Here is a 27,275-nt window from a genome sequence, read left to right as displayed (position 1 = left end):
TTCAAGGTCACATGAAAAATCATAGACAAAAAATCTTATATACAAAATAAATGCCAATATACTGAAAATCTATTTTAATCAATAAAAAAAATCAATTTAATTACACTTATGTTTAGTTAAATATTTCGAAGTATTTTTATTTTTTATAATTTAAGTAATACACAAATGCGGTCGCTATGTGATAATCTGATAAGACATTTTAAAAATAAACACGTCAGTCAGTACAAATTGTCAAAATTCGTTGTGTCATGTCATCGTAATATTTTTGTAGCGGTGAGCAAGCATAAAATTACTAAAAAAATTGCAAAATAAGTGCGTGAAGTTTAGAATTACGACCGAAAAAGTGGAATAAGCACATCCAAAATGAATTGGTTCGGCGGAAGTATGGCCGAGGCGGTCACACTTTCGAAACAGAAAAATGCCATTTTCGTGGTATTTGTCGAAGGTAATGTATGTTTAGAGTTAATTTAGTTACTAATAGATATTCATTATAGTTAAAATGTTCACACTACTTGGTAAATGTCTTGTAATAAAATTAATAATTACGTCACAAATCTTATTTATTTAATAACAACAAACGGAGCTAATTCTTATTTTATCAATATTTCATGAACTTATTAATTTCCAAAAATAAGTGTAGTCCCATAACGTCTGTAACGACTTAGGCCATATAAACATACCACACAACAAGTGAAAGTCACAAAGGTTAAGGCACATACATTTTTGAAACGTTTGTTTAACACTAAGGGCCTGTTTCACCACTTGTAGATAACGCTATTTGACGGAAGACAGTATCCGACAGTAAAAAGTTTTTATACATTATTCTTTCTTACCATCGAATTCTAGTATATTTGAGATTTATTTCTATTCACATATGTTAAACTTAAAATTGCAGTTTATAAATTGTGGTGAAACTGAGTTAGGGCACAGCCGGGAATTTCCTGCTCAAAATATGGAGCAGCAGACTGGGGTAGTACCTCGACCTTACAGACGATCAAAGCCTAATAATACTGTTTTCAAGCAGTGTTGTGTTCCAGTTAGTGAGTAAGGTGACCAAAGCTCCTTGGGGGGTATTGGGGATAGGGTTGGCAACACGCTTGCTATGCTTCTGGTGTGGCAGAAGTCTACGCTACAGTAAACGCTTACCATCAAGTGTGCCGCACGCTTGTTTGCTGACTTAGTTATATAAAAAGAAAAAACCTGTCCTGCTGCCCTATTCAACCCACTGTCAAAGTCTATTTGTATCGTCATCTGTTAAATGGTGTTATCCACAACTGGTATACTCTAATCATTGTAGAGTAGGATTACATAGCGACTAAATAATTTAGAAAATTTATCAAGTTAGTAAGTAAGTTGAAATAAAATGAAAACCTGTAATTTAATAATTTAATAACTTAAAGAAAATTTTAAAAGCAGTCCTTAGACTATTCGCTATAACCTGTGTTAAAAAAAAACTTACATAGTTTGATCAGACATTATTCAAATAAATGGAAAATATCCATATACAACAATCCAAACTATTCACTTCTAATTTTAAATTCTATTATTATTGATTAAATAAATACAAATAAAGAAATTTTATTTTATTTTAAAATATATGCAAATGCCAAAACATATTGTATCAGTTAATTTCATTACTGATATAAGCATGTGCTAGTCAAATGACAAAACTATCAAAAACTATTAATCCGATGAGGAGTTTTCAAGATATTCATTAGTATTACGACGTATTGGCGCATCGGTCACAGCAGTGGCTGTTGAGCTGGAGGTTGTTGATTCGATCCCCGCTCACGACAGACATTTGTATTGGCCATATAGATGTTTGTCGTGATCTGTGCGTTTGTGCTTTGTTATTGTGTGTATGGTTCTAATACAGGAGTAAATCTTAGTGGGGGCCATTGAGTGTGAAGCGTTTATTTATTACTATTTCACTATTCTGTCTGTTTGTTTGTCTGGGTGTTGTGTGTCTGGGTGTTTGTGCAGTCCTTGTGGGTCTCCCCACCGTGCCTCGGAGAGCACGTTAAGCCGTCGGTCCCGGTTATTATCATGTAAAGCTGATAGCGATCGTTACTCATAGTAGGGAATATATCCGCCAACCCGCATTGGAGCAGCGTGGTGGATTAAGCTCTGATCCTTCTCCTACATGGGGAAAGAGGCCTATGTAGTGGGATATTACAGGCTGAAGCGTATTAATATTTTACTGATGAAAGTATTTTTCAAACTCGATATAATAGTTTTTGAATTTAGACATTATAAAAATCCTAATTCCACCATGCTGCCCGCATCTGTCTACCCGCAGTAGACTTGGTGGCTATGCCATCTCCTACATGAACGAAGTGCAGGATTAATTGTGAAATATTGAAAAATACAAAAATATAAATATTTTTTCTTTATAATACATCGTATATAAGTAATAAACCAGTTAGTGACAATTTGTTGACTAATTCTACTTTATGTCTGCCTTTTTTTTTAATTAATATAAAAATTCCCACAATAGTAATAATTCCCACACAACGCAACTGAAACTTAAGATTTGTATGTTTCTATTTAATCTAAATTAAGATTACAGAAGTGTCTGGCAATGTTTCGTGACCGTCATTGTTCTGTGTATGTTGTCTGTATACATAAATAATTTATAAATTTTAAATAAATAGCCTTTAAAATTTCAACGTAAAAATAAAACTCATGGAAAGCCAAGTTATGATTAATAATAAATTTAGATGAAAAAATCGAAATTCAAATAAAAAATAACATTATTCAAATAGGCTTCAAAAGCATCTTCTGCCGCGGGGAGCACGTAGCTGTCCGTTCCGGTTGTTATCACAGCACCTGATAGCGATCGTTACTCATAGTAGGGAATATACTTGCCAACCCGCAGTAAAGATCTGTCTCCTACACGGAGAATGAGGCCTATGCCCAGCAGTGGGATGTTACAGACTGAATTAATAAATCATTATTCATAATAATTACAGGAGACAACGATCTCTCAAAGGAGCTAGCAACGACTATAGATGACGGTGTGGTGATGAAGAGACTTGCTGATCCGACCAACTTCCTGGCAGTGAAACTCAAGAGCGGCTCGGATAATTACACATTCTTTGCCCAAATCTGTATCCTTTTTAAAAAATATATTTATAGACTCAGTACTTCATTTTATAAGTCTGGACGGTCTAGCTGTAGTTAGAGATTGCTCTTTTTTTTTTTTTGAAGATGTTAGACTTATCTTAGGGCCGTCGCAAACTGGAAGACTTGTTACCGCGACAAGACGCGGCGTTGTCGTTTGCATCTGGCGTCTTGTAGTGACAAGTAGCGAGCGCTCGCGACTAGCTTGTAAATGTCTCATTTCTGGGTTATCGTATTCGTATTTATAATTAAATCCCACAAAGAATTTTACAAAGGTTTCAACATAAATTCAAAGTGTTTATTGTAAAGAAATTAATAGATAAATCGTATTATTCGGTGCAGGATTACATAGTTGATATAGGTGTGTGGACTTAGTGGCGCTGAATTTGATGCAAGATATTACTAATTTTGTACTAAAACAATTTATATATTATTTTCAAAAGAGTAACTGCGGACTTTCTTGCCGATTCTTCTGAATCTACATTCCGAATCGGTGGTAGCTTTACTTTTAACAATAATAATCACTTTAAAATTTTAATTTGTAAAATGACGATTCGAAAGTGCTTTTGAAGCCTATTTGAATAAGGTTATTAGTTATTATTAGACTCTGACGCCAAATGTGTGGAGCTTTGGACAAAATATATATAAGTTGTCGGCCGCCTGTCGTCGCGTCTACCCTGTGGAATAACTCCGATATAAAATGTTAAGTTCCATTGGGGATCCTGATAAATATATCTGGATCGAAAAGTGCCCAGATTAAAATTGTATTTTAACGTATTAAATTTGAATAAAGTATTTGAAACCCTATTTCAAACACACAATAGTTTACAATAACTTGCCGTCAAATATCGTTTTTTATTTGGATCTATCTAGAACTTTCAGCGGGATAGTCGCCGAGCTGTCGCTGTCGCGTGTCGTATAGTGTGCGCCCTACATTTAATAATAATAATAATAATAAATACTCTTTATTGTACACTACAAAGAAATGTTACAAAAAGGGATACATACGAAGAAAGATGTACAAAGGCGGTCTTATCGCTAAGAGCGATTTCTTCCAGACAACCTTAGGGTATAGGACAGGGCATATAAAATGAGAAGCGGTAGGGAAGTGTACAAATAGTTGATAAAGAATTGGCAAGGAGTTTACAAGCTATATGATATAAAAATAAGTAAATATACTACATATAATACATATATATATACATATAATACACATATAATACACATATATATATATCCACATAATTATACATTTACATAAACACTACATATACATAACTTCATACATACACCATATATACTACATACACAAATACTACATAATATATTGCGAAGATGATATTTAACAATTATTTAGGGACAAAAAATGAGCCTTTAGATATTTTTTAAAACAGAATAGAGATTGAGCTTGCCTAATAGAAAGAGGAAGATTGTTCCAAAGCTGTACAGCTTTAACAGAGAAAGAGTTTGAATAAAAGGAAGTAGTATGGGAAGGAGTTTTGAGTATTAAGGTTGAAGATGACCTGAGTGAACGCTCATGAGTGTCACAGAGAAACTCGAAGCGATTTTTTAGGTAAAGAGGAGTATCTGGATGGAAAAGCACACAATAAAGCAAAGAGAGGATGTGAGTATTCCTGCGAGAGCGGATAGGCAGCCACTTGAGTTGATTACGAAAATCGGATACATGGTCATATTTGCGAAGACCAAATATAAACCGTATGCAGAGATTCTGGAGGCGCTCAAGCTTATTTAGCTGCTCCTCCTTAAGATCTAGGTAACAAATATCAGCATAGTCAAGAATTGGTAGTAGGAGTGACTGTGCTAACGCAATTTTGGTAGACAAAGGAAGGAAGTATTGAAGCCGGCGGAGGGATCCGATAGCTGCGAATAACTTGCGACTTAACTCACTTAGTTGATGTGTCCACGAGAGGTGACTGTCAAATATTACACCAAGGTTTTTTACTTTTTCGCTGTAATTAATCACAGTGTTATTAAAAATGACGGGTGGTATAAGTATACATTTAGAAGTTTTAATTTAATAATTGTTATAATACTTCAATGAAGGTTACAGTATTATACATTAAACATTATATGGGCTAGTCTCGAAATAAAAATTTTTATTATTATTATTATATATTATATTATTACTAGATAACCTTGCGAATTTTGTGCCGCATAATTTTTTTTTCGTGAACATAATAATTATAAGGTGGGTGACCCAAATAAAGCCTACCTTAATTTTTTTATTACCTAACTAGCGGGTTTATTATAATAATGCACTGGCAATTTGAAATACTCATATTTATTAATTAAACTTTATAATAAATGAAACAAAATTGCTTTAGAAACAAAAATCACACTTTTGTGAACACAAATAACTAAAATGTCACTTTGGCCTTTTTGGGAACCCTGTGTCTTAATAAAGCCTTAATAAAAACAAGTAAGCAATCAACTTCTTAATCATTATTAATTAAATATTAAATATAAATCTAATAAAATATTAAATCTAATGAGATCCAATTAATTGCTTTTGGTAATTTTAAATCAGATTTAACAAGTTTCTCATCATGTAAAAGTATTATGTTAAGCAGCCTTTTTCACCTTTTTTTTTAAACAATCTCCTGAACAGTAAAATATTTTATCGGCGGGTGTGAGTCCAACACACACCTCATGATACCAAACGCTACAAGTAAGACATTGTCGCATATCGTCAACTCGATCTTCTTTACAAGCTGGACAGTACCAAGAAGGTTTATTATCTGTGTTAATTTTTATCATGGATGAAGTACCAGGAACATTTTCTACTTTTGACGACGGTACTGTAATCTGTGATGTTGAATTCGTAGTATTGTCACCAAACAAATCTTTTGTTACCTCTTGAGCCCTGTAATTCAGAGACTTCTTGCGTGGAGCAGTCGCTAAAACTTTAAACTTAGGAGTTGGTAAAAATGCATGAATCTCACACGTGGTCGATTGATTGTCTACCTTATGTGGAGTTCCAGCATTCGGATTGTTTTTTGAGAGCAAGGACAGTGGCAAATTCTCAGTATCTGTGCCTGACCCATCTGAATCTTCCACATTTGTAGTTGAAATGTCTTGTTCCCCCGATTCATCAGATAAGACAGTAATATTCTCACTGTTTGTAGGATTTGGAAGTTCTGACAACGCAGAAGGTGCAAACGCTTCTTCAGGAATAGCATCTGGGTTATATGGATATAACCCTGTAGCGCGAAACCCGTTCGAGATATTGGTAATAGTCATACATTTCGGCCATACTTGTGAGAAAATGACATTGAAGCTTGTCTTGTTAAGAGTTCTTTCTGGATGCTGACTGACATATTTAATCAACTCTTGGTCCCAATGGTGCTCATATGAGCGATAAACAGATTTATCCATGGGCTGTAACTCGTGTGTGGTATTTGACGGAAGACAATATAAAGTAATGCCACATTTTTCAGCTTCCTTGACAATAGTAAAGTCCAGGTGGCATTTTGCTCCATCAAATATGAGGACACATGGCCCTGATGTTCTGTATTTATGCAAATGATTAATAAATTCTATGAAAGTTCCTGTCGTCATACTTCCTTTTGGCGTCATCTTCACCAGAGAGCCTGGAGGTAAATTGTCTTGGAATTCTGGCTTTAGTCTCTTGCCCTTGAACAATATCATTGGCGGAATAGCTGATCCTATAGCATTTCCGCAGCCTACCACAGTCACACTTTCAGCATGCTCATTCGCTATTTGATGTACTCTTTTTCTCCCTTTGGCTGTTAGAACTTCCTGCTGATGATGCAAAGATATGCGACAATTTTTTTCATCGACGTTGTAAATGCTTTCAGGTTTATGTTCAATTCCAAGTCTGTCCAGCACACTTTTGTACTTGGAAAAGTGATCGCCAACGATATCTTTATTTAATTTTTGAGCACGAGCTGGATTCATCATCTGTGCTTTACGACGTGCTAATTCAGGGTGTCGTTTGAGAAATAGCCTCAACCATTTCTTCCCCGCGGCATTTTTGGCATCATTGAAAGTGTTTGGAATTTTCTTAATTTTACAGAATGAAAAAGCCTGTACGCGTAACATCTTTGAAGTCATCGGCACTCCAACATAGCCAACCGTATGATTCTTCTGACAAGTCCAGCTTCTTGTTCTGTAGTCAATATAGCCGATCGACCTAGCTTTCGTGTAGTCGAACCACTCGCTAGATGGTTGCGTAGGGTTCTTCTTGGGATGTTGTATCTAGCTGCAGCAGCATACGTAGATAAAATACCCCTTTCTACCATTTTAACAGCATTTTCCATCTGTTGCGAAGTCCATTGAGCCCTTTTTTTCCTTGTGGTAGAAACTGGTGATTCGTTTTCCATGATATTACTGAAAACAAGGGTTTACTATTTTACTGTGATACTTTTCTAACTGACAGAAATCATTGTCCTAATAAGGCGTATACCTATGCCATTATAAGGCCTAGATATTTTATTTGTAGGCTTTATTAGGGCATTGCACATTGTCAAATAAAACAACAATTATATAGAATATACCGTAATTACAGCTTTTTCATTTATGTGAGAAGATGGCTACACGTATTATAATTATCTTATAGATTAAACACAGCAATCGTGCACAAATAAAAATAAAAATACTTACTGTTTACTCTACCAGAATTTTATAACAACAAGCGTGCGCTCCGCGTCGTGTTTGTTTTCGACTGCAGGTTCCAACACGTTCGCGGCACGGGCCACTTGCTGTGCTTGTGTGCGTTAGTTAATGTACACGCACACTTTTACAAACATTGGCGGCCATTTGAAATCGTGAAGCGCGAAATTTAAAAAATAGGCTTTATTAGGACATAGGCTTTATTTGGGTCACCAACCTTATATATATATATATATATATATATATATATCAAAATAAAATATAGCCTATGTTTAAAGTTGGACAAAGTTACATATCTGTGCAAAATTTTATTAAAATCGGTTAAGTAGTTTAGGAGTTCATCGCGTACAAACGACGTGACGCGTAATTTATATAAAGATTTATCCGCCAACCCGCATTACAGCAGCGTGGTGAATTAAGCTCTGATCCTTCTCCTATATGGGAAAAGAGGTCTATGCCCAGCGGTGGGATATTACATAATGAGCATGATGATGTTCATACATCATGGCTGAAGCGTTATAATATTTACTTTACTGTCTGCACTGCTGAAAAATAATCTTATTAAGACAACCTTTTAAAATTAAGTAGTTATTGTTATACATACATGTTATATAATACAACTAATAAAATAAGCATTTATAGTAAATATGTATGTGCATATAACATTGAATGTCCTTAACACACTACAAGATCAATTTGTACCTGTTCCATCACTGTTCTTCATCGGGAGGAACGGTACCCCATTAGAAGTTGTTTGTGCCGGGATTGAGCCACAAAACTTGGCTACCAGAATCGATAGAATCTTACAGGAACACAGTAAGTTTTATTACCTTCTATTATTTTGTTTTGAAATACTAAGAACAAATGACCTTTGCTAACATATATCAGTAATTATAGAAATATATAAACTTCTAAAATATAATATATTTTGTTTTTTTTTTTTTTTTTTTTTGTATCACTAGGTCGGCAAACAACCATACGGCTCACCTGATGGTAAGAGATTACCGTAGCTTATAGAAGCCTGTAACACAAGAAGCATCGCAAGCGCGCTGCTGACTCAATCCCTAATCCCCCCCAGGAGCTCTGTACTATTAATCATTAAACATAGTTAGTAGAAGTAGTCTAGAACTAATTTTAATTAATTTTGCCATTTAATTCAAATGTTGCCACCTTAAGTATACAGACCGCTTGATAGTAAGCTGTTACCCTAGCTTGTAAATGGCCGCATCGTCAAGAGTATTGCAAGTTAATGACCTTATTTAATTAAACATAAAAAAACTGAATTGCTTTATATTATGAATAATCTAGCTGACCCAGCAAACTGTTTCGCCATATATGTATGTATTAAAGTGAATTAATCCCCCCCCCCCTTCCTGTAACTTAGGGATATGAAAAGTAGATGTTGGCCGATTCTCAAACCTATCCGATGTGCACGCAAAATTTCATAGAACTTTGTCCAGCCGTTTCGGAGAAGTATTGTTAGTGACATAGTGACATAGTGACACAAGAATTGTATATATAGATGAGTTCATTGATATTTGTTGATTGGTCATTTATCAAACAATATTTTACTTATTTAATACTTTATTCCATACTTTAAAAATTACATAAAAGAAAATAACTAACTTAAGAGCGCTAAGGCTGACTCATCAACAATCCTCTATAACAGATGGTGGTAACATGACGACATAACATAACAAACAACATGACATGACATTTTTTTTATTCCTTAAAAAAATAATAGGTTTTGTCAAACAGTGACCATGTCACCTCAATCGTTCTTAACTAAATTAACATCGTCTCCTTAAATATATTAGGCCTAATTTATAAACATTTCTAGCCTCTTCAGAAGTTAGTGAAGCTAAGATACTGTTGAATACCACATTATTTAAATTATATTCTGGGTACTGCATAAAAAATAAACTTCTTTCAGTTTCGATTTGCACACATTTCATTAAAACATGATATGTATCCTCTGTGCTGTGTGGCTACGGTACTAAAGAATATAGCCACCCCCTCTCTTCTCGTGGGTGTCGTAAGAGGCGACTGAGGGATAACACAGTTCCACTACCACCTTGGAATTTAAAAAGCCGAACGGTGGCGGGATAACCGTCCAACTGCTGGCTTTGAAATACACAGGCCGAAAACGGGCAGCAGCGTCTTCGGTACGACAAAGCCAGCCCTGCGGTCACCAACCCGCCTGCTCAGCGTGGTGACTATGGGCAAAGCACATGAGTTCACGTTATTTTTGGCGTAAACTTGTGGAGACCTATGTCCAGCAGTGAACTGTATAGGCTGTAATGATGATGATGACGATGATGCATCCTCTTCTCTGTCGCAATCTTACATGACATTTATAAACCTAACTTTTATTTTTCAGGGAAAGAAAGCCCAAACACTTCAGTAGAGCCATCAACATCATCGAGCAATGTAAAAGATCAAACGGCAAACTTCTTACAGTTTGAATCGACAGCGACTAAGGCTCAAGAATCTGAACCGGTCCCGAGCAGTTCTGATGTCTCAAAATCGCCAGAAAAACCTCAAAGTCCAGAAATATCAAAATCTGCTCTGTCAGAGGAATCAGGTAGTGTATATAAGGTTTAAAACTATTTGCTTAAACATTGAGTTGAAAACTACAAGAAAAAAACAAGTCTGCTTAAGGCCACACGGCTGAAGTAAAATTTCTTTAGCTCCATCTAACTTATATCTCCCTCTCAACTTCCGTTCGCCTCGCCGATCACACTTTTCGAGTGTAGTCGTCTCCTAGTCGTTTGTAACGATGAACAATTTGATTTTGAACTTTATTTTTCGACTAGCTGCCGATCTTCGAAAACCAATATATATATATATTTTCTGGTATATTTTATATATGAAATTTTCCTTTATAGAAACAAAAATAAATCTAATTAGCTGCATGTATATAACACTTCGCCAATTAATTTTAATTCATCATGATATCTGATATTATTATAATGCATATAAGCTGCAGCCGCCACCTCGTTCGTGATTGTACATTTTGACTTTCATCCATCATAGTTTTACGTTTTGGCACCTTTTGAGTATTGAATAAGGGAAGAAATTTAGTGTTTTTTTTTTTGTCAGTCTTACTATTGTTTTATTAGCACTGAAATAAAAATAATTTATTTTCAGAATCCGGCCCAGCTGCAAAGATAGCGAAGACAGAACACAACGAAATGACTAAGTCGGGGGTGGAGTATGAAGTAGTTTGTGAAGGAGACGTCTGCGTCCGGCGCCCTAAGGGGGCCCAACCGGGACCCAGTGGGGCTAGCCCTGCCAGCCCTGTCGCTCAAGTATGTTATATCGCCTAGCTATTGTCTTAAATATTGAAGTTCTAGTTAACTAGTTGCCGGTAAAGATTATCTGATAAGTAGTACTACTCCTACAGTAGTTGTAGGTGACTAAGGCTTTACAAACGGGGGATTTACATATTCTGGGCTTGTTTACTATTTATCCCTCATCAGGGCTTGTTTAATATTTATCCCTCCTAAGGGCTTGTTTACTGTTTCTTCTGGAAACTTTTAGGAGATAGATTAACTACAAAAGTACTTTTTCTTATATAACTACTAGCTGACTCGGCAAACGTTATCTTGCCGCTAAACGCTATTTAAAAATAGGGTTTGGTGGTAGAAGGGTGAAAATTTAGGGTTGTATGTATCTTTCAACGCCAAATCATAATAAAGAATAAATAATTTATCTAAAAATTAAAAAAAAATTTTTGGTGTGGACTACCCTTAACATTTAGGGGGATGAAAAATAGATGTTGTTCGATTCTCAGACCTACCCAACATGCACACAAAATATCATGAGAATTGGTCAAGCCGTTTCGGAGGAGTTTAACTACAAACACCGCGACACGAGAATTTTATATATTAGATTTTAACAATTATTTTTGTCCTATAGCAACCGCCAGCGGCAACAGAAAGCTCGTCCAGCACAGAAGAGAAGATCGAAAAAGCGAAGGAGCTGATAGAAATAAGAAGGAGAGAGAAGGCGGATAAAGAGAAAGAGGTAGGGTATAACTTCCATGCAGCGCATTGTTATATAGAGCCTAGATGTTACAACTAACTAAATAAATAGGCTTTATTACAACATATATACTATGTCAGGAATTACTATATAGAAGGATTTGATTAGCTTGGAATAAATATATATTTTTACAGTTATCTAACCGACTCGGTGGACTTCCGCCATATTTTTACCGCCAATAATGAATAGTAAAAAAAGAAGTATCTACATTTATGCAGTCCTTCGGGAGTTGTGCGCGTACATACATTTTCGACAATTCAATTTTATTTTTATTATATATTTCTTCATATAAATTTATTCGACTATAATTTTGGTTTTGGTAATTTTTAGAGAGTGTAGCTGTATGATCGATTCAACCTGTAATATCCCACTGCTGGGACTCTTTCTCCATGTAGGAGAAAGATTGGAGCCACCACGCTCTCCACTGCGGGGTGTGCATATGTTCCCTGCAATGAGTAACGATCGCTATCAGGTATTTATGATGATAACCGGGACCGACGGCTTAACGGAATGGTAAGGAATTTCAAAAAGCGAGACATCGAAACCGGAAATAAATATTTGTACAGTTACAAATATCCATCCAGAGCTGGAATCGAATCCGCAAACCGTCGGTGTCTTAGGCGTCCACTCATAATTATCACCATCATTCCAGCCTATACAGTCCACTGCTGGACATAGGCCTCCAAAAGTTTACGCCAAAAATAACGTGAACTCATGTGTGTTGCCCATAGTCATCACGCTGGGCAGGCGGGTTGGTGACCGCAGGGCTGGCTTTGTCGCACCGAAGACGCTGCTGCCCGTCTTCGGTCTGTGTATTTCAAAGCTAGCAGTTGGATGGTTATCCCGCGACCGGTCGGCTTTTTAAGTTCCAAGGTGGTAGTGGAACTGTGTTATCCCTTAGTCGCCTCTTACGACACCCACGGGAAGAGAGGGGGTGGCTGTATTCTTTAGTACCGTAGCCACACAGTACTCGCTCGCACTACTACAATATAGTGCGTTCAACGAGTCGAGATACCAAACGTAAACAAACCAAATGCGAGGTCATTCAACTATGCAGGGTTTTGTAACCTTTTTTTTACTTACATAAATTTTTTAAATGTAAAATATATTTATATTTTGATAATTACTAAATTAAATATAATTAGGTATATAAGATTGGATACATACATACATATAATCACGCCTCTTTCCCGTAGGGGTAGGCAGAGACCACTTCTTTCCACTTGCTACGATCCTTACATACTTGTTTCGCTTCATCCACTTTCATTATTCCCTTCATACATGCTCGTCGGTTTAGGGTACTCTTGACCTGGCCTTTTTTCAAGACGTCCCCGATTTGGTCTTGAAATGTCCGCCTAGGTCTACCCCTTCCAACACTTCCACTCACACTCGCCTTATACACTTTTTTCGTCAGTCGTTCTTCATTCATTCTCTCGACATGACCAAACCATCTCAGCATACCTTTCTCAATTTTTGTCACTACATCTTCTTTCAGACCACACCGTTTCTTTATCTCACTATTTCTCATCCTGTCACTCAGTTTAACTCCTATCATACTTCTTAACGCTCTCATCTCAACTGCATTTATTCTGCTTTCATGTCTCTTCTGCCATACCCAACTTTCGCTTCCGTACATGAGTGTCGGAAGCAACACCCCCTCATGCACAGCCAAACGAGCCTTTTTAGATACCTTCCGACTGCTCATAAAGGAGTTCAAAGCTCCGTTCACCATGTTTCCTGCATTCACTCTTCTTTCAATATCACTCTCACACTTTCCATCTCTTGTAAACTTCGAACCCAGATACACAAACTCTTTCACCTGTTCAATTTGTTCATCTCCAATCACGATATTACAGTCTGTCACAACCTCATCTCTTTCAAACACCATCACTTTCGTCTTCTTTACATTCATCTTCATTCCCTTTCTAACAAAAGCTCCACTCATAGCAGTTACCATCTCCTGCAACTCCTCGGCCGAGGACGCAAGTAGTACTTGGTCATCAGCATAGAGAAGACATTTGACGAGTAACTCACCCATTCTCAACCCACTTTCATTCTCTTTTAACTCTGTCAAGCAATTGTCCATGAACAAGTTAAACAGCCACGGTGACGCTACACATCCCTGTCTAACACCTTTTTCGATATTAAACCATTCAGTGTATGCCCCGTTTATCCTCACACAAGCACTAGAATCCCTATAAAGAGATTGTAGTGCTCGCATGAGTGCGCCGCTCAAACCGTACACGGACAATGCTGACCACAATTCATTCCTCACCACTCTATCATAGGCCTTTTCCAAATCCACGAACGCGCAATAGACCTTTTTGTTTTTTGCTAAAAACTTTTCGGCTATGCACCGCAAGGAAAAGACCTGATCCGTACATCCCATTCCCTTTCTAAATCCCGCTTGTGCATCCCATACTTTTTCATCTGTTTCATTCACAACCCTTTCAATCAACACTTTCGCATACAATTTACCGACGACGCTGAGAAGGCTTATACCGCGGTAATTTATGCAGTCCTGCCGTGACCCTTTTCCCTTATACAACGGCACGATTACGGCTTTGCACCAGTCTTCCGGTACTTGCCCATTTCGCCAGCACAAATTGAAAAGGCAGTACAGCTGGCTAGCCACTATACCCTGTCCAGCCCTCAGCATCTCGACGGTGATCCTGTCATACCCTGCAGCCTTACCTAATCTCATACTTTTCAGCGCTTTCACTATTTCATCCATGCTTATCTCACTTTCATCGACATTTATACTACTCTCAATGGAAGGTGCCGGATGTTGTACCTGCACTTCCTCTCTTTCAAACACACTTTCAAAATACTCTTTCCATCTCTTTAACACACATTCTTCTCCATTTATAACGCTCCCATCTTGACTCCTGATTGTGCTCAGCTCCGAGGGAGAAATTTTTCCTCTGGCTGTTTTGATGGATTTCCAGAAAAACTTAATGTTTGACTGAAAATCTTCAGTGAGCCTCCTATCAAAATCATCCTTTCGTTCTTCTTTCTTTCTAGACACCACTTCTTTCGCTACTGATTTCAATCTTTTATACTTCGTTCTTGCTTCCTTTACCTCGTCATCCGTTGCCTTTTGAACCTTTTGGTTAGCTTTTGTTGCTAACCAATCCAACCACGCTTTCTTCTTTTCTTGCACAGCCTTTTGTACATCTTTATCCATCCACACATTATAGTTCTTTCTTCCTTTCCTTCTTTTAGCTACCCCGCACACCTCAATAGCACTATTCACGACCCCTTTCTTAAAAGTCTCCCACAAATTCTCAATCACACCTATCTCTTCTATGCCTTTAAAACTTTCTTTCAGTTTCTCTACATACTCATCTTTCTTTTCTTTTCCTTGTAGGTTTTCCACTTTTATTCTGGCTAAAACACTCGTAGGCTCGGCCCCTCGGTGGCGCCATCGTTTAAAGAGGCCACGTATTCGGGCTATGACCAGGAAGTGGTCTGTGTCGAGACCAACACCGCGGTATGCCCGAGTGTCAAGCACTTTCTTTCTCAGTCTTTCATCCACAATTACAAAATCAATCATACTTCTAGACTCACCCTCATCTCTTGTATACAAATGGATCTTTTTGTGTTCAAACATTGTGTTGACCACGCAAAGATTCCATTCCAAGCATACTTCAAGCAGACTTCTCCCATTGTCATTCACTCTTTGGTCCCCAAACGTACCCAGAACTCTTTCATACCCATCACGCTTTACTCCAACCCACCCATTAAAGTCCCCTAACATTACGATCCGTTCATTTTCTCCGCATTTATTCAAGACCTCTCTCATGCTATCCCAAAATTCCTCTCTCTCTTGTTGGTCTTTTAATGACCCACCTACGCGCAGATCCGTCGGTGCATAGACCCCAAGGATAAACAAGCGAGTGAGTCCGACTTTCAACCTAATCCAGAGGAGTCTTGGGCTTACACATTCATGCTCCATCACACATTCAACCATTCGAGAGGAAAGGATCACACCAACTCCCTGACAGGCTCGGCTGGTTTGGGGGACTCCCGACCAGTATGCCGTGTAGGGTCCATGTACCGTGGTGTCACACCCTTTCCTCTTGGTTTCATTCACGCACAAAATATCTATGAATCTTTCATCCATCATCTGACATACTTCATCTACCTTACCATCCATTCCTCCTCTTACATTCAACGTAGCAAAGCGGCTCTCCATGGGCCGCTTTTCGCCCCCGCGAGAAACGAGACGTGATGGGTGGCGAACCACACCGCCGCCATTTTTATGAATAAAATTTTTTCGGTTATCCATTGCGTTCCCACGAGTAGCTAGGGAAAAGTTTGTCCACCCTGGCAGAGCCCCGCATGTCAGGGTAAGGCTGGCCTTATTCTGGGTCGCCCGGTCCCAGGGCAATATGGCACGCTTACGACTAGGCTTGCCCCTAGCCATGCATCCATCCGCGCGGCAGACGTTGGATTGGCGGGGAGGGTAGGAATAGGGAAAGGGATACTTCTTAAATAATTACTATCGAAGTATAAAAATCATCCCGAGCGCTTCAGGACACGGAATGAAATAAAAATAAATAATACAAAATCAAAGGGTCGTCTGCGATCCGATTGTTTTCAAGGCCAGTTAAAATATCGTTCGACAACAACAAACAAGATAGAAAGAGATAGACTATAGTTTGTTTGCTCCGTCGTCGCTACGAAAAAAATGATGGGCTTTGTTTACGTTTGGTATCTCTTTTCGTTAAACAGACTTTTGAGGAGTTGTTGTAGCTGTAAAATTAGATATATACCAGAAAGTACCTTCTAACCGTCAATTGAACCTCGTAATATTATTTAAGTTAGCGTTAGGAATTTCAATTTTTTTTTGATCAGCTGTGAAATTTGATATATTTCAATAAGTCCTATTTTCTGTCGGTCTAATTAAATATTTTTATCTCGTAGCTGGAGAGACAGAAAGAGTTAGAACGCAGAGCGGTCGGGCAAGGAGTCGCGGAGTTGAAGCGGTGGCAAGCTGAACAGGAGATGAAACAGATTCAGGTACTGGGCTGGGATATCCCACTATTGGGCAATAATCCTTCTCCTGGGCAAAGATTCCTCCATTGGGATAAAGGATAACAAATTGGTCTTGTAGCCGTATTGTGGATTTTTTGCTTGGCATAAGTGTGTGAAGTTAAATTTACTGGCGCAGTTTGTAGTGAGACTGCTTTCTGATCTGGAGGTTGCGGGTTTGACTCTCGCCCCGAATCTGGGTGTACTATAGCTATTTTTGAGTGAGCTGGTGAATGCGTGACCAGTGCATTACGAAAAGTGTAATCGGGCGAGGCGAACGAAAGTTGAGATGGAGATATATGTTAGTGAAGATAGAAAAAAAGAGGGTTACGTTTCGTATATTACTGTAGGGGCAAGAGAGAAAGGTGCGAGCACACATTTTCTTTCTCTCTTTCTCATAATTTGAATTATTAAATATATACCTACATAGATATCGATGGAGATATAAAGTTTTACTTCAATTGTGTGGTCTAAAAGCTAACTCGTTTTTTATGTGTTTATTGAAAAAAAAAAAATGTAACAACTATTCCCTATAACACAAGTATTAAGTTGTCTACCTTTTTTATTTGACGCCAAATCTTCAACTTGGGAGATAAGGAGAGAGGAGATTAGGACTATTCCTCTCGTACTTCCGTTCCGCATACTTGACTTTCCTTACATCCACGGTATTCATGTCATTTTGGATTTTATTGACTTTTTATTGTTATAAAGTTTATTCATATAGAAAAAAAAAACAAAGAAAGACCAAAAAAGATTTAGAACAGACGACCGCGTGTATATTTCAAAGATATATATATAAAAATATATATATATAAATATAACTAAGTCGGCAAACAAACGTAAGGCTCACCTGATGGTGAGCGATTACCGTAGCTTATAGACGCCTGCAACACCAGAAGCATCGCAAACGCGTTGCCGACCCTACCCCCAATTCACCAACACAACACTGCTTGAAAGCAATATTATTTAGCTGTGATCTTCTGTAAGGTCGAGGTACTACCCCACTCGGGCTGCTCCATTTATTTAACAGGAAATTTATTTCGTTTTAACTTTTTATATCGCAGGAAGAAAGGAAACGCGAGAGAATGGAGAATAATCTGGCAAGACAGCGCATATTGGATCAGATAGCGCAGGACCGGGCCGAGAGGAGAGCCCGGGAACAACCGCCAGCTCCCTCACCCGTGACTGCGCCAGTGACAGGTCAGTACCTGGGTACCTGTGTGAAATACCTTCGCAAGGGGGGTGTATAATATGGTATGTATGTATAATTTTATATTCTATTGTAATTTATATAACAACCGGCTGACTCGGCAAACGTTGTCTTGTCGCTAAACGCTATTTAAAAATAATGGTTGGTTGTATGTATTTTTTTTACGCCGAATCATAATAAAATAAAAAATAAATAATTTATCTAAAGACTAGCTGACCCCGCAAACGTTGTTTTGCCATATTATTTTATTGACCTTCTCAACCCCCCCCCCCCCCCCCCCCCTATAACTTAGGGGTATGAAAAATAGATGTTGGCTGATTCTCAGACCTACCCGACACCTACCGATATGCCCACAAAATTTTATTAAAATCGGTGGAGCCGTTTCGGAGGGGTTCAATGTTTAACACCATGACACGAGAATTTTATATATTAGATTAAAAAAAATTAGGGGTAGACTACCCTTAACATTTAGGGGGATGAAAAAAAGATGTTGTTCGATTCTCAGACCTACCCGATATGCACTCAAAATTTCATGAGAATTGGTCAAGCCGATTCGGAGGAGTTTAATTACAAACACCGCGACACGAGAATTTTATATATTAGATTATTTGTTCACTTCCTAACTGCTTTTCTATATCCCGTTGGTTGGTTACCCAAAGGTTGTCTGGAAGAATTCGCTCTTATAGCGATAAGACCGCCTTTGTACATCTTCCTCACATCTCCAACTCGTCGTGTGGCGTGTTTTTTAACCTACACTGAAATAGACCTATTTTCCACATTGTCATATTTTATAGCCTATATTGAAATAGACTTATTTTTGCTTGCGTCGATCTATAGACTCTCTATATAGTAGGAAGCCACATTGCGATGTTTTATAGCCTATATTGAACTAGACCTTTTTTTTGCGTCGGTCTATAGACTCGCTATATAGTAGGAATCCACATTGTGATATTTTATAGCCTATGTCAAAGGGTGATTGTCCTCAGCGGCGGCAGTGGGCGACGTAGCGGGGCGAGCTCGTGTACAATTTAAACTACCGGATGGTTCTGCACATACAGCCCACTTTGATAGTGGAGATACCCTCGCTGACCTACAGCAGTATGTGGCCGACAACCTCCATGTAAGTCTTTATAAATATTTGTTTTATGTGTTTTGTTCATACAACTATGTCGCCAAACAGGCATCACAAGCGTCGCAAGCGCGTTGCCGACCTTACCCATGACCCTGTCCAGTAGCTTAGCTCACTCACCACAGGAACACGACACTGCTTGACAGCAGTATTATTTAGCTGTGATCTTTTGTAAGGTCGAGGTACTACCCCAGTCGGGCTGTTCCAAATCTCGAGCCGGATATGTTCTTCTGTGTCCTGTCTCGATAAATTTGTTTCATGTGTTAATTTATACAAATGCATATATGCTTTGATTTTTATCCATATATAAAACAATAAATGTTGACTGCTAACCATCAGACGAACAGAACGCTTGTTTTCAATTTAATACTACAAAAAAAACGAGTGTGCTTTAGATCACACGATTGAAGTAAAACTTCTTTAGCTCCATGTAACTTATATCTCCCTCTCGACTTCCGTTCGCCTCGCCCGATCACACTTTTCGTAACGCTCTCGTCCCGCATTCACCAGCTCACTCCCCATGTCGAGCGTGCGTAAAGAAGTTTTACATCGAAAAGTGATAGAAAGTTAGTGTTGTTTCGTGACGTAACCCCCCCCCCAGCTGCCGCCGTCGTCGTTCTCCCTGTGGACGGCGTTCCCGCGGCGCGAGCTGACGCAGCGCGACGCCAGCCTGCTGCAGCTGCAGCTGGCGCCGTCCGCCGCGCTGCTGGTGCTGCGCGCGCCGCCCGCCCCGCCCGCCGCGCCGCCCGCCGCGCCCCTCGCCGCCGTGCTCGGTCACTACACACACACACACTACACTATGTTAGCCTGCTGCAGCTGGCGCCGTCCGCCGCGCTGCTGGTGCTGCGCGCGCCGCCCGCCCCGCCCGCCGCGCCCCTCGCCGCCGTGCTCGGTCACTACACACACACACACTACACTATGTTAGCCTGCTGCAGCTGGCGCCGTCCGCCGCGCTGCTGGTGCTGCGCGCGCCGCCCGCCCCGCCCGCCGCGCCGCCCGCCGCGCCCCTCGCCGCCGTGCTCGGTCACTACACACACACACACTACACTATGTTAGCCTGCTGCAGCTGGCGCCGTCCGCCGCGCTGCTGGTGCTGCGCGCGCCGCCCGCCCCGCCCGCCGCGCCGCCCGCCGCGCCCCTCGCCGCCGTGCTCGGTCACTACACACACACACACTACACTATGTTAGCCTGCTGCAGCTGGCGCCGTCCGCCGCGCTGCTGGTGCTGCGCGCGCCGCCCGCCCCGCCCGCCGCGCCGCCCGCCGCGCCCCTCGCCGCCGTGCTCGGTCACTACACACACACACACTACACTATGTTAGCCTGCTGCAGCTGGCGCCGTCCGCCGCGCTGCTGGTGCTGCGCGCGCCGCCCGCCCCGCCCGCCGCGCCCCTCGCCGCCGTGCTCGGTCACTACACACACACACACTACACTATGTTAGCCTGCTGCAGCTGGCGCCGTCCGCCGCGCTGCTGGTGCTGCGCGCGCCGCCCGCCCCGCCCGCCGCGCCCCTCGCCGCCGTGCTCGGTCACTACACACACACACACTACACTATGTTAGCCTGCTGCAGCTGGCGCCGTCCGCCGCGCTGCTGGTGCTGCGCGCGCCGCCCGCCCCGCCCGCCGCGCCGCCCGCCGCGCCCCTCGCCGCCGTGCTCGGTCACTACACACACACACACTACACTATGTTAGCCTGCTGCAGCTGGCGCCGTCCGCCGCGCTGCTGGTGCTGCGCGCGCCGCCCGCCCCGCCCGCCGCGCCCCTCGCCGCCGTGCTCGGTCACTACACACACACACACTACACTATGTTAGCCTGCTGCAGCTGGCGCCGTCCGCCGCGCTGCTGGTGCTGCGCGCGCCGCCCGCCCCGCCCGCCGCGCCCCTCGCCGCCGTGCTCGGTCACTACACACACACACACTACACTATGTTAGCCTGCTGCAGCTGGCGCCGTCCGCCGCGCTGCTGGTGCTGCGCGCGCCGCCCGCCCCGCCCGCCGCGCCGCCCGCCGCGCCCCTCGCCGCCGTGCTCGGTCACTACACACACACACACTACACTATGTTAGCCTGCTGCAGCTGGCGCCGTCCGCCGCGCTGCTGGTGCTGCGCGCGCCGCCCGCCCCGCCCGCCGCGCCGCCCGCCGCGCCCCTCGCCGCCGTGCTCGGTCACTACACACACACACACTACACTATGTTAGCCTGCTGCAGCTGGCGCCGTCCGCCGCGCTGCTGGTGCTGCGCGCGCCGCCCGCCCCGCCCGCCGCGCCCCTCGCCGCCGTGCTCGGTCACTACACACACACACACTACACTATGTTAGCCTGCTGCAGCTGGCGCCGTCCGCCGCGCTGCTGGTGCTGCGCGCGCCGCCCGCCCCGCCCGCCGCGCCCCTCGCCGCCGTGCTCGGTCACTACACACACACACACTACACTATGTTAGCCTGCTGCAGCTGGCGCCGTCCGCCGCGCTGCTGGTGCTGCGCGCGCCGCCCGCCCCGCCCGCCGCGCCGCCCGCCGCGCCCCTCGCCGCCGTGCTCGGTCACTACACACACACACACTACACTATGTTAGCCTGCTGCAGCTGGCGCCGTCCGCCGCGCTGCTGGTGCTGCGCGCGCCGCCCGCCCCGCCCGCCGCGCCCCTCGCCGCCGTGCTCGGTCACTACACACACACACACTACACTATGTTAGCCTGCTGCAGCTGGCGCCGTCCGCCGCGCTGCTGGTGCTGCGCGCGCCGCCCGCCCCGCCCGCCGCGCCGCCCGCCGCGCCCCTCGCCGCCGTGCTCGGTCACTACACACACACACACTACACTATGTTAGCCTGCTGCAGCTGGCGCCGTCCGCCGCGCTGCTGGTGCTGCGCGCGCCGCCCGCCCCGCCCGCCGCGCCCCTCGCCGCCGTGCTCGGTCACTACACACACACACACTACACTATGTTAGCCTGCTGCAGCTGGCGCCGTCCGCCGCGCTGCTGGTGCTGCGCGCGCCGCCCGCCCCGCCCGCCGCGCCCCTCGCCGCCGTGCTCGGTCACTACACACACACACACTACACTATGTTAGCCTGCTGCAGCTGGCGCCGTCCGCCGCGCTGCTGGTGCTGCGCGCGCCGCCCGCCCCGCCCGCCGCGCCGCCCGCCGCGCCCCTCGCCGCCGTGCTCGGTCACTACACACACACACACTACACTATGTTAGCCTGCTGCAGCTGGCGCCGTCCGCCGCGCTGCTGGTGCTGCGCGCGCCGCCCGCCCCGCCCGCCGCGCCCCTCGCCGCCGTGCTCGGTCACTACACACACACACACTACACTATGTTAGCCTGCTGCAGCTGGCGCCGTCCGCCGCGCTGCTGGTGCTGCGCGCGCCGCCCGCCCCGCCCGCCGCCCCGCCCGCCGCGCCCCTCGCCGCCGTGCTCGGTCACTACACACACACACACTACACTATGTTAGCCTGCTGCAGCTGGCGCCGTCCGCCGCGCTGCTGGTGCTGCGCGCGCCGCCCGCCCCGCCCGCCGCGCCGCCCGCCGCGCCCCTCGCCGCCGTGCTCGGTCACTACACACACACACACTACACTATGTTAGCCTGCTGCAGCTGGCGCCGTCCGCCGCGCTGCTGGTGCTGCGCGCGCCGCCCGCCCCGCCCGCCGCGCCGCCCGCCGCGCCCCTCGCCGCCGTGCTCGGTCACTACACACACACACACTACACTATGTTAGCCTGCTGCAGCTGGCGCCGTCCGCCGCGCTGCTGGTGCTGCGCGCGCCGCCCGCCCCGCCCGCCGCGCCCCCCGCCGCGCCCCTCGCCGCCGGGCTCGGTCACTACACACACACACACTACACTATGTTAGCCTGCTGCAGCTGGCGCCGTCCGCCGCGCTGCTGGTGCTGCGCGCGCCGCCCGCCCCGCCCGCCGCGCCCCTCGCCGCCGTGCTCGGTCACTACACACACACACACTACACTATGTTAGCCTGCTGCAGCTGGCGCCGTCCGCCGCGCTGCTGGTGCTGCGCGCGCCGCCCGCCCCGCCCGCCGCGCCCCTCGCCGCCGTGCTCGGTCACTACACACACACACACTACACTATGTTAGCCTGCTGCAGCTGGCGCCGTCCGCCGCGCTGCTGGTGCTGCGCGCGCCGCCCGCCCCGCCCGCCGCGCCGCCCGCCGCGCCCCTCGCCGCCGTGCTCGGTCACTACACACACACACACTACACTATGTTAGCCTGCTGCAGCTGGCGCCGTCCGCCGCGCTGCTGGTGCTGCGCGCGCCGCCCGCCCCGCCCGCCGCGCCGCCCGCCGCGCCCCTCGCCGCCGTGCTCGGTCACTACACACACACACACTACACTATGTTAGCCTGCTGCAGCTGGCGCCGTCCGCCGCGCTGCTGGTGCTGCGCGCGCCGCCCGCCCCGCCCGCCGCGCCCCTCGCCGCCGTGCTCGGTCACTACACACACACACACTACACTATGTTAGCCTGCTGCAGCTGGCGCCGTCCGCCGCGCTGCTGGTGCTGCGCGCGCCGCCCGCCCCGCCCGCCGCGCCGCCCGCCGCGCCCCTCGCCGCCGTGCTCGGTCACTACACACACACACACTACACTATGTTAGCCTGCTGCAGCTGGCGCCGTCCGCCGCGCTGCTGGTGCTGCGCGCGCCGCCCGCCCCGCCCGCCGCGCCGCCCGCCGCGCCCCTCGCCGCCGTGCTCGGTCACTACACACACACACACTACACTATGTTAGCCTGCTGCAGCTGGCGCCGTCCGCCGCGCTGCTGGTGCTGCGCGCGCCGCCCGCCCCGCCCGCCGCGCCCCTCGCCGCCGTGCTCGGTCACTACACACACACACACTACACTATGTTAGCCTGCTGCAGCTGGCGCCGTCCGCCGCGCTGCTGGTGCTGCGCGCGCCGCCCGCCCCGCCCGCCGCGCCCCTCGCCGCCGTGCTCGGTCACTACACACACACACACTACACTATGTTAGCCTGCTGCAGCTGGCGCCGTCCGCCGCGCTGCTGGTGCTGCGCGCGCCGCCCGCCCCGCCCGCCGCGCCGCCCGCCGCGCCCCTCGCCGCCGTGCTCGGTCACTACACACACACACACTACACTATGTTAGCCTGCTGCAGCTGGCGCCGTCCGCCGCGCTGCTGGTGCTGCGCGCGCCGCCCGCCCCGCCCGCCGCGCCCCTCGCCGCCGTGCTCGGTCACTACACACACACACACTACACTATGTTAGCCTGCTGCAGCTGGCGCCGTCCGCCGCGCTGCTGGTGCTGCGCGCGCCGCCCGCCCCGCCCGCCGCGCCGCCCGCCGCGCCCCTCGCCGCCGTGCTCGGTCACTACACACACACACACTACACTATGTTAGCCTGCTGCAGCTGGCGCCGTCCGCCGCGCTGCTGGTGCTGCGCGCGCCGCCCGCCCCGCCCGCCGCGCCCCTCGCCGCCGTGCTCGGTCACTACACACACACACACTACACTATGTTAGCCTGCTGCAGCTGGCGCCGTCCGCCGCGCTGCTGGTGCTGCGCGCGCCGCCCGCCCCGCCCGCCGCGCCGCCCGCCGCGCCCCTCGCCGCCGTGCTCGGTCACTACACACACACACACTACACTATGTTAGCCTGCTGCAGCTGGCGCCGTCCGCCGCGCTGCTGGTGCTGCGCGCGCCGCCCGCCCCGCCCGCCGCGCCCCTCGCCGCCGTGCTCGGTCACTACACACACACACACTACACTATGTTAGCCTGCTGCAGCTGGCGCCGTCCGCCGCGCTGCTGGTGCTGCGCGCGCCGCCCGCCCCGCCCGCCGCGCCGCCCGCCGCGCCCCTCGCCGCCGTGCTCGGTCACTACTGACACACACACACTACATTATATTAGCCTGCTGCAGCTGCAGCTGGCGCCGTCCTCCGCGCCCCTCGCCGCCGTGCTCGGTCACTACACACACATACACACACGCACAAAACACACCCATACACACACGCACAAAACACACCCATACACACACGCACAAAACACACCCATACACACACGCACAAAACACACCCATACATACACGCACAAAACACACCCATACACACGCACAAAACACACCCATACACACACGCACAAATCACACCCATACATACACGCACAAAACACACCCATACACACACGCACAAAACACACCCATACACACACGCACAAAACACACCCATATACACACGCACAAAACACACCCATACACACACGCACAAAACACACCCATACATACACGCACAAAACACACCCATACACACACGCACAAAACACACCCATACACACACGCACAAAACACACCCATACACACACGCACAAAACACACCCATACACACACGCACAAAACACACCCATACACACACGCACAAAACACACCCACTACTAGCTCGCCAAACAAGCGTACGGCTCACCTGGTGGTAAGCGCTTACTTGTAGACGCCTAGAACGCCAGAAGCGTCGCAAGCTCGTTGTCGACCCCCCCCCCTCCCCAGGCGCTCTGGTCACCTTAATCGCCATAGCTACACAACACTGCTTGAAAGTAGTATCGATTAGCCGTGATCTTCTGTAAGGTGCGGGGCGCTTCCCTATTCGAGCTGGTCCATATTTTGAGTAGAATGTTCTGCCATGCCCTATCTTAGTTAAAAATATACGAGGATATACTCTTAAACGTACGTACACTGGACTAATAGACGATCGCAATTTTTATTTATTTATTGTCTCATTCGTAATATATCTTTCGTTATATATTTAGTTTCATTCTAAATCTAATTTAGTAAAAAAAATGTGTGTGTGTGTCATGTACGCACATAAGAAGTTATACTTCATTGGCTAGCTAACTTCACGTTGCTAACTTCTTCGTCGACTAAATTTAGAGTGTCGGTTTTTTGACACTCATCATTTTCCCCTAACACTCCAAAAAAAGTATAACTTCAAAAAAGAAGTACTATATTGTTATAATAATAATATGTAATATCCTTTTTTTATTAATAACTACATATATGTATATATATATACATATATATACATATATATATATATATATATATATATATATATATATATATTTGAATTCTAAATATCAAGTATATCGGTCTCATTACTTCGCAAGTACATGACTAGAATTGAAACATTTGAATGTACACATATATCCTATACTTTAAAAAAAACACAAAAATAAACTTTTTTTTTTCATATTTACAGCGTTCATCACGCAACTATTCACATCACTGATCCTGAATCCAACGTATCAGATATACAACTGGTTTCACGGCCGCTTCATCGGAGCCCCCCCGACCATCCCACCAGATCCCTCGAACACCCCCAACTCCCCCAATCCCCCGGGTCTGAGACGGAGGGGCAACATCCACAGACTAACGGGCGACAGTTCTGCGGATGATGATAATAATACCTGGAATGGTAACTCTACACAACAGATGTAATAGTCAGCGGCGGTTAGTAAATGATAAATAAGTATTTTAAAGTTAATCGGTTTTTTATCGAATCAGCCTGTAATATCCCACTGCTGGATAGGCCTCTTTCTTCATGTAGGAGAAGAATTGGAGCTTAATCCACCACACCGCTCCACTACCGGTTAGCGGATATACTCGCTATCCTATTATGAATAATTATTGTTATCAAGTGTATATTATAACAACTGGGACTGACGGCTCAACGTGCTCTCCGAGGCACGGTGGGGAGACCCCACAAGGAAAGAAATATTTGTACAATAATAAATATGTATCACGAGCAGGAATCGAACTGTGTAAACGAATGCTGTAAACGGAATGAAATACTGAGTTCAAATATTTGAAATGTAGAACGCCGAATTGAAATATTTAATTTTTGTTACTAATATGTTTATTTCAAAAACTTTTGATTTATGTAATTTTGTTTCTTTACCTTTAACAATTTATTTTTTTTATTTCAGGTAACCCAATGTTACCATAAAAGAAAAAAAGTACTGCAGTGCAGCCAACTTATAGAAATGAATATATTCCAAAACCACACATTGAATATTGCTAGATAATAAAAACATCCTGAAAATTAAATAATAAAATTTTATATAATCTGTGTAATAGATAGATTTAATAAACGTTGCCTTCTATGTAAACAATAATAA

At 45.2% G+C, this 27,275-nt stretch overlaps 1 protein-coding gene across 1 annotated transcript; it reads left to right on the top strand.

Annotated features, from left to right (window-relative positions):
- The first annotated feature begins 219 nt into the window (after nt 1–219).
- Nucleotides 220–27,275, top strand: LOC123667699 (UBX domain-containing protein 4). Its single transcript, XM_045601540.1, has 13 exons — nt 220–445; nt 2,973–3,110; nt 8,467–8,592; nt 10,157–10,360; nt 10,927–11,087; nt 11,698–11,805; nt 16,753–16,848; nt 17,925–18,078; nt 19,066–19,190; nt 19,801–19,908; nt 24,198–24,234; nt 26,357–26,607; nt 27,084–27,275. Exons 1-12 carry the CDS (start codon nt 364–366, stop codon nt 26,593–26,595), a joined length of 1,578 nt encoding a protein of 525 aa, XP_045457496.1. The 5' UTR covers nt 220–363; the 3' UTR covers nt 26,596–26,607; nt 27,084–27,275.

The sequence above is a fragment of the Melitaea cinxia genome, chromosome 29, assembly GCF_905220565.1.
Source record: "Melitaea cinxia chromosome 29, ilMelCinx1.1, whole genome shotgun sequence".
Classification (NCBI taxonomy): domain Eukaryota; kingdom Metazoa; phylum Arthropoda; class Insecta; order Lepidoptera; family Nymphalidae; genus Melitaea; species Melitaea cinxia.
This window is presented reverse-complemented; position numbering and strand designations above follow the sequence as displayed.

Excerpts from the sequence above, each read along its gene's own strand:
- LOC123667699 (XM_045601540.1), top strand. The coding sequence starts at position 364 with ATGAATTGGTTCGGCGGAAGTATGGCCGAGGCGGTCACACTTTCGAAA. Across the intron at positions 18,079-19,065 it reads AGGTCAGTACCTGGGTACCT|TGGGCGACGTAGCGGGGCGA; the intron begins GTGTGAAATACC and ends CAGCGGCGGCAG. Across the intron at positions 24,235-26,356 it reads GCCCCTCGCCGCCGTGCTCG|CGTTCATCACGCAACTATTC; the intron begins GTCACTACACAC and ends TCATATTTACAG.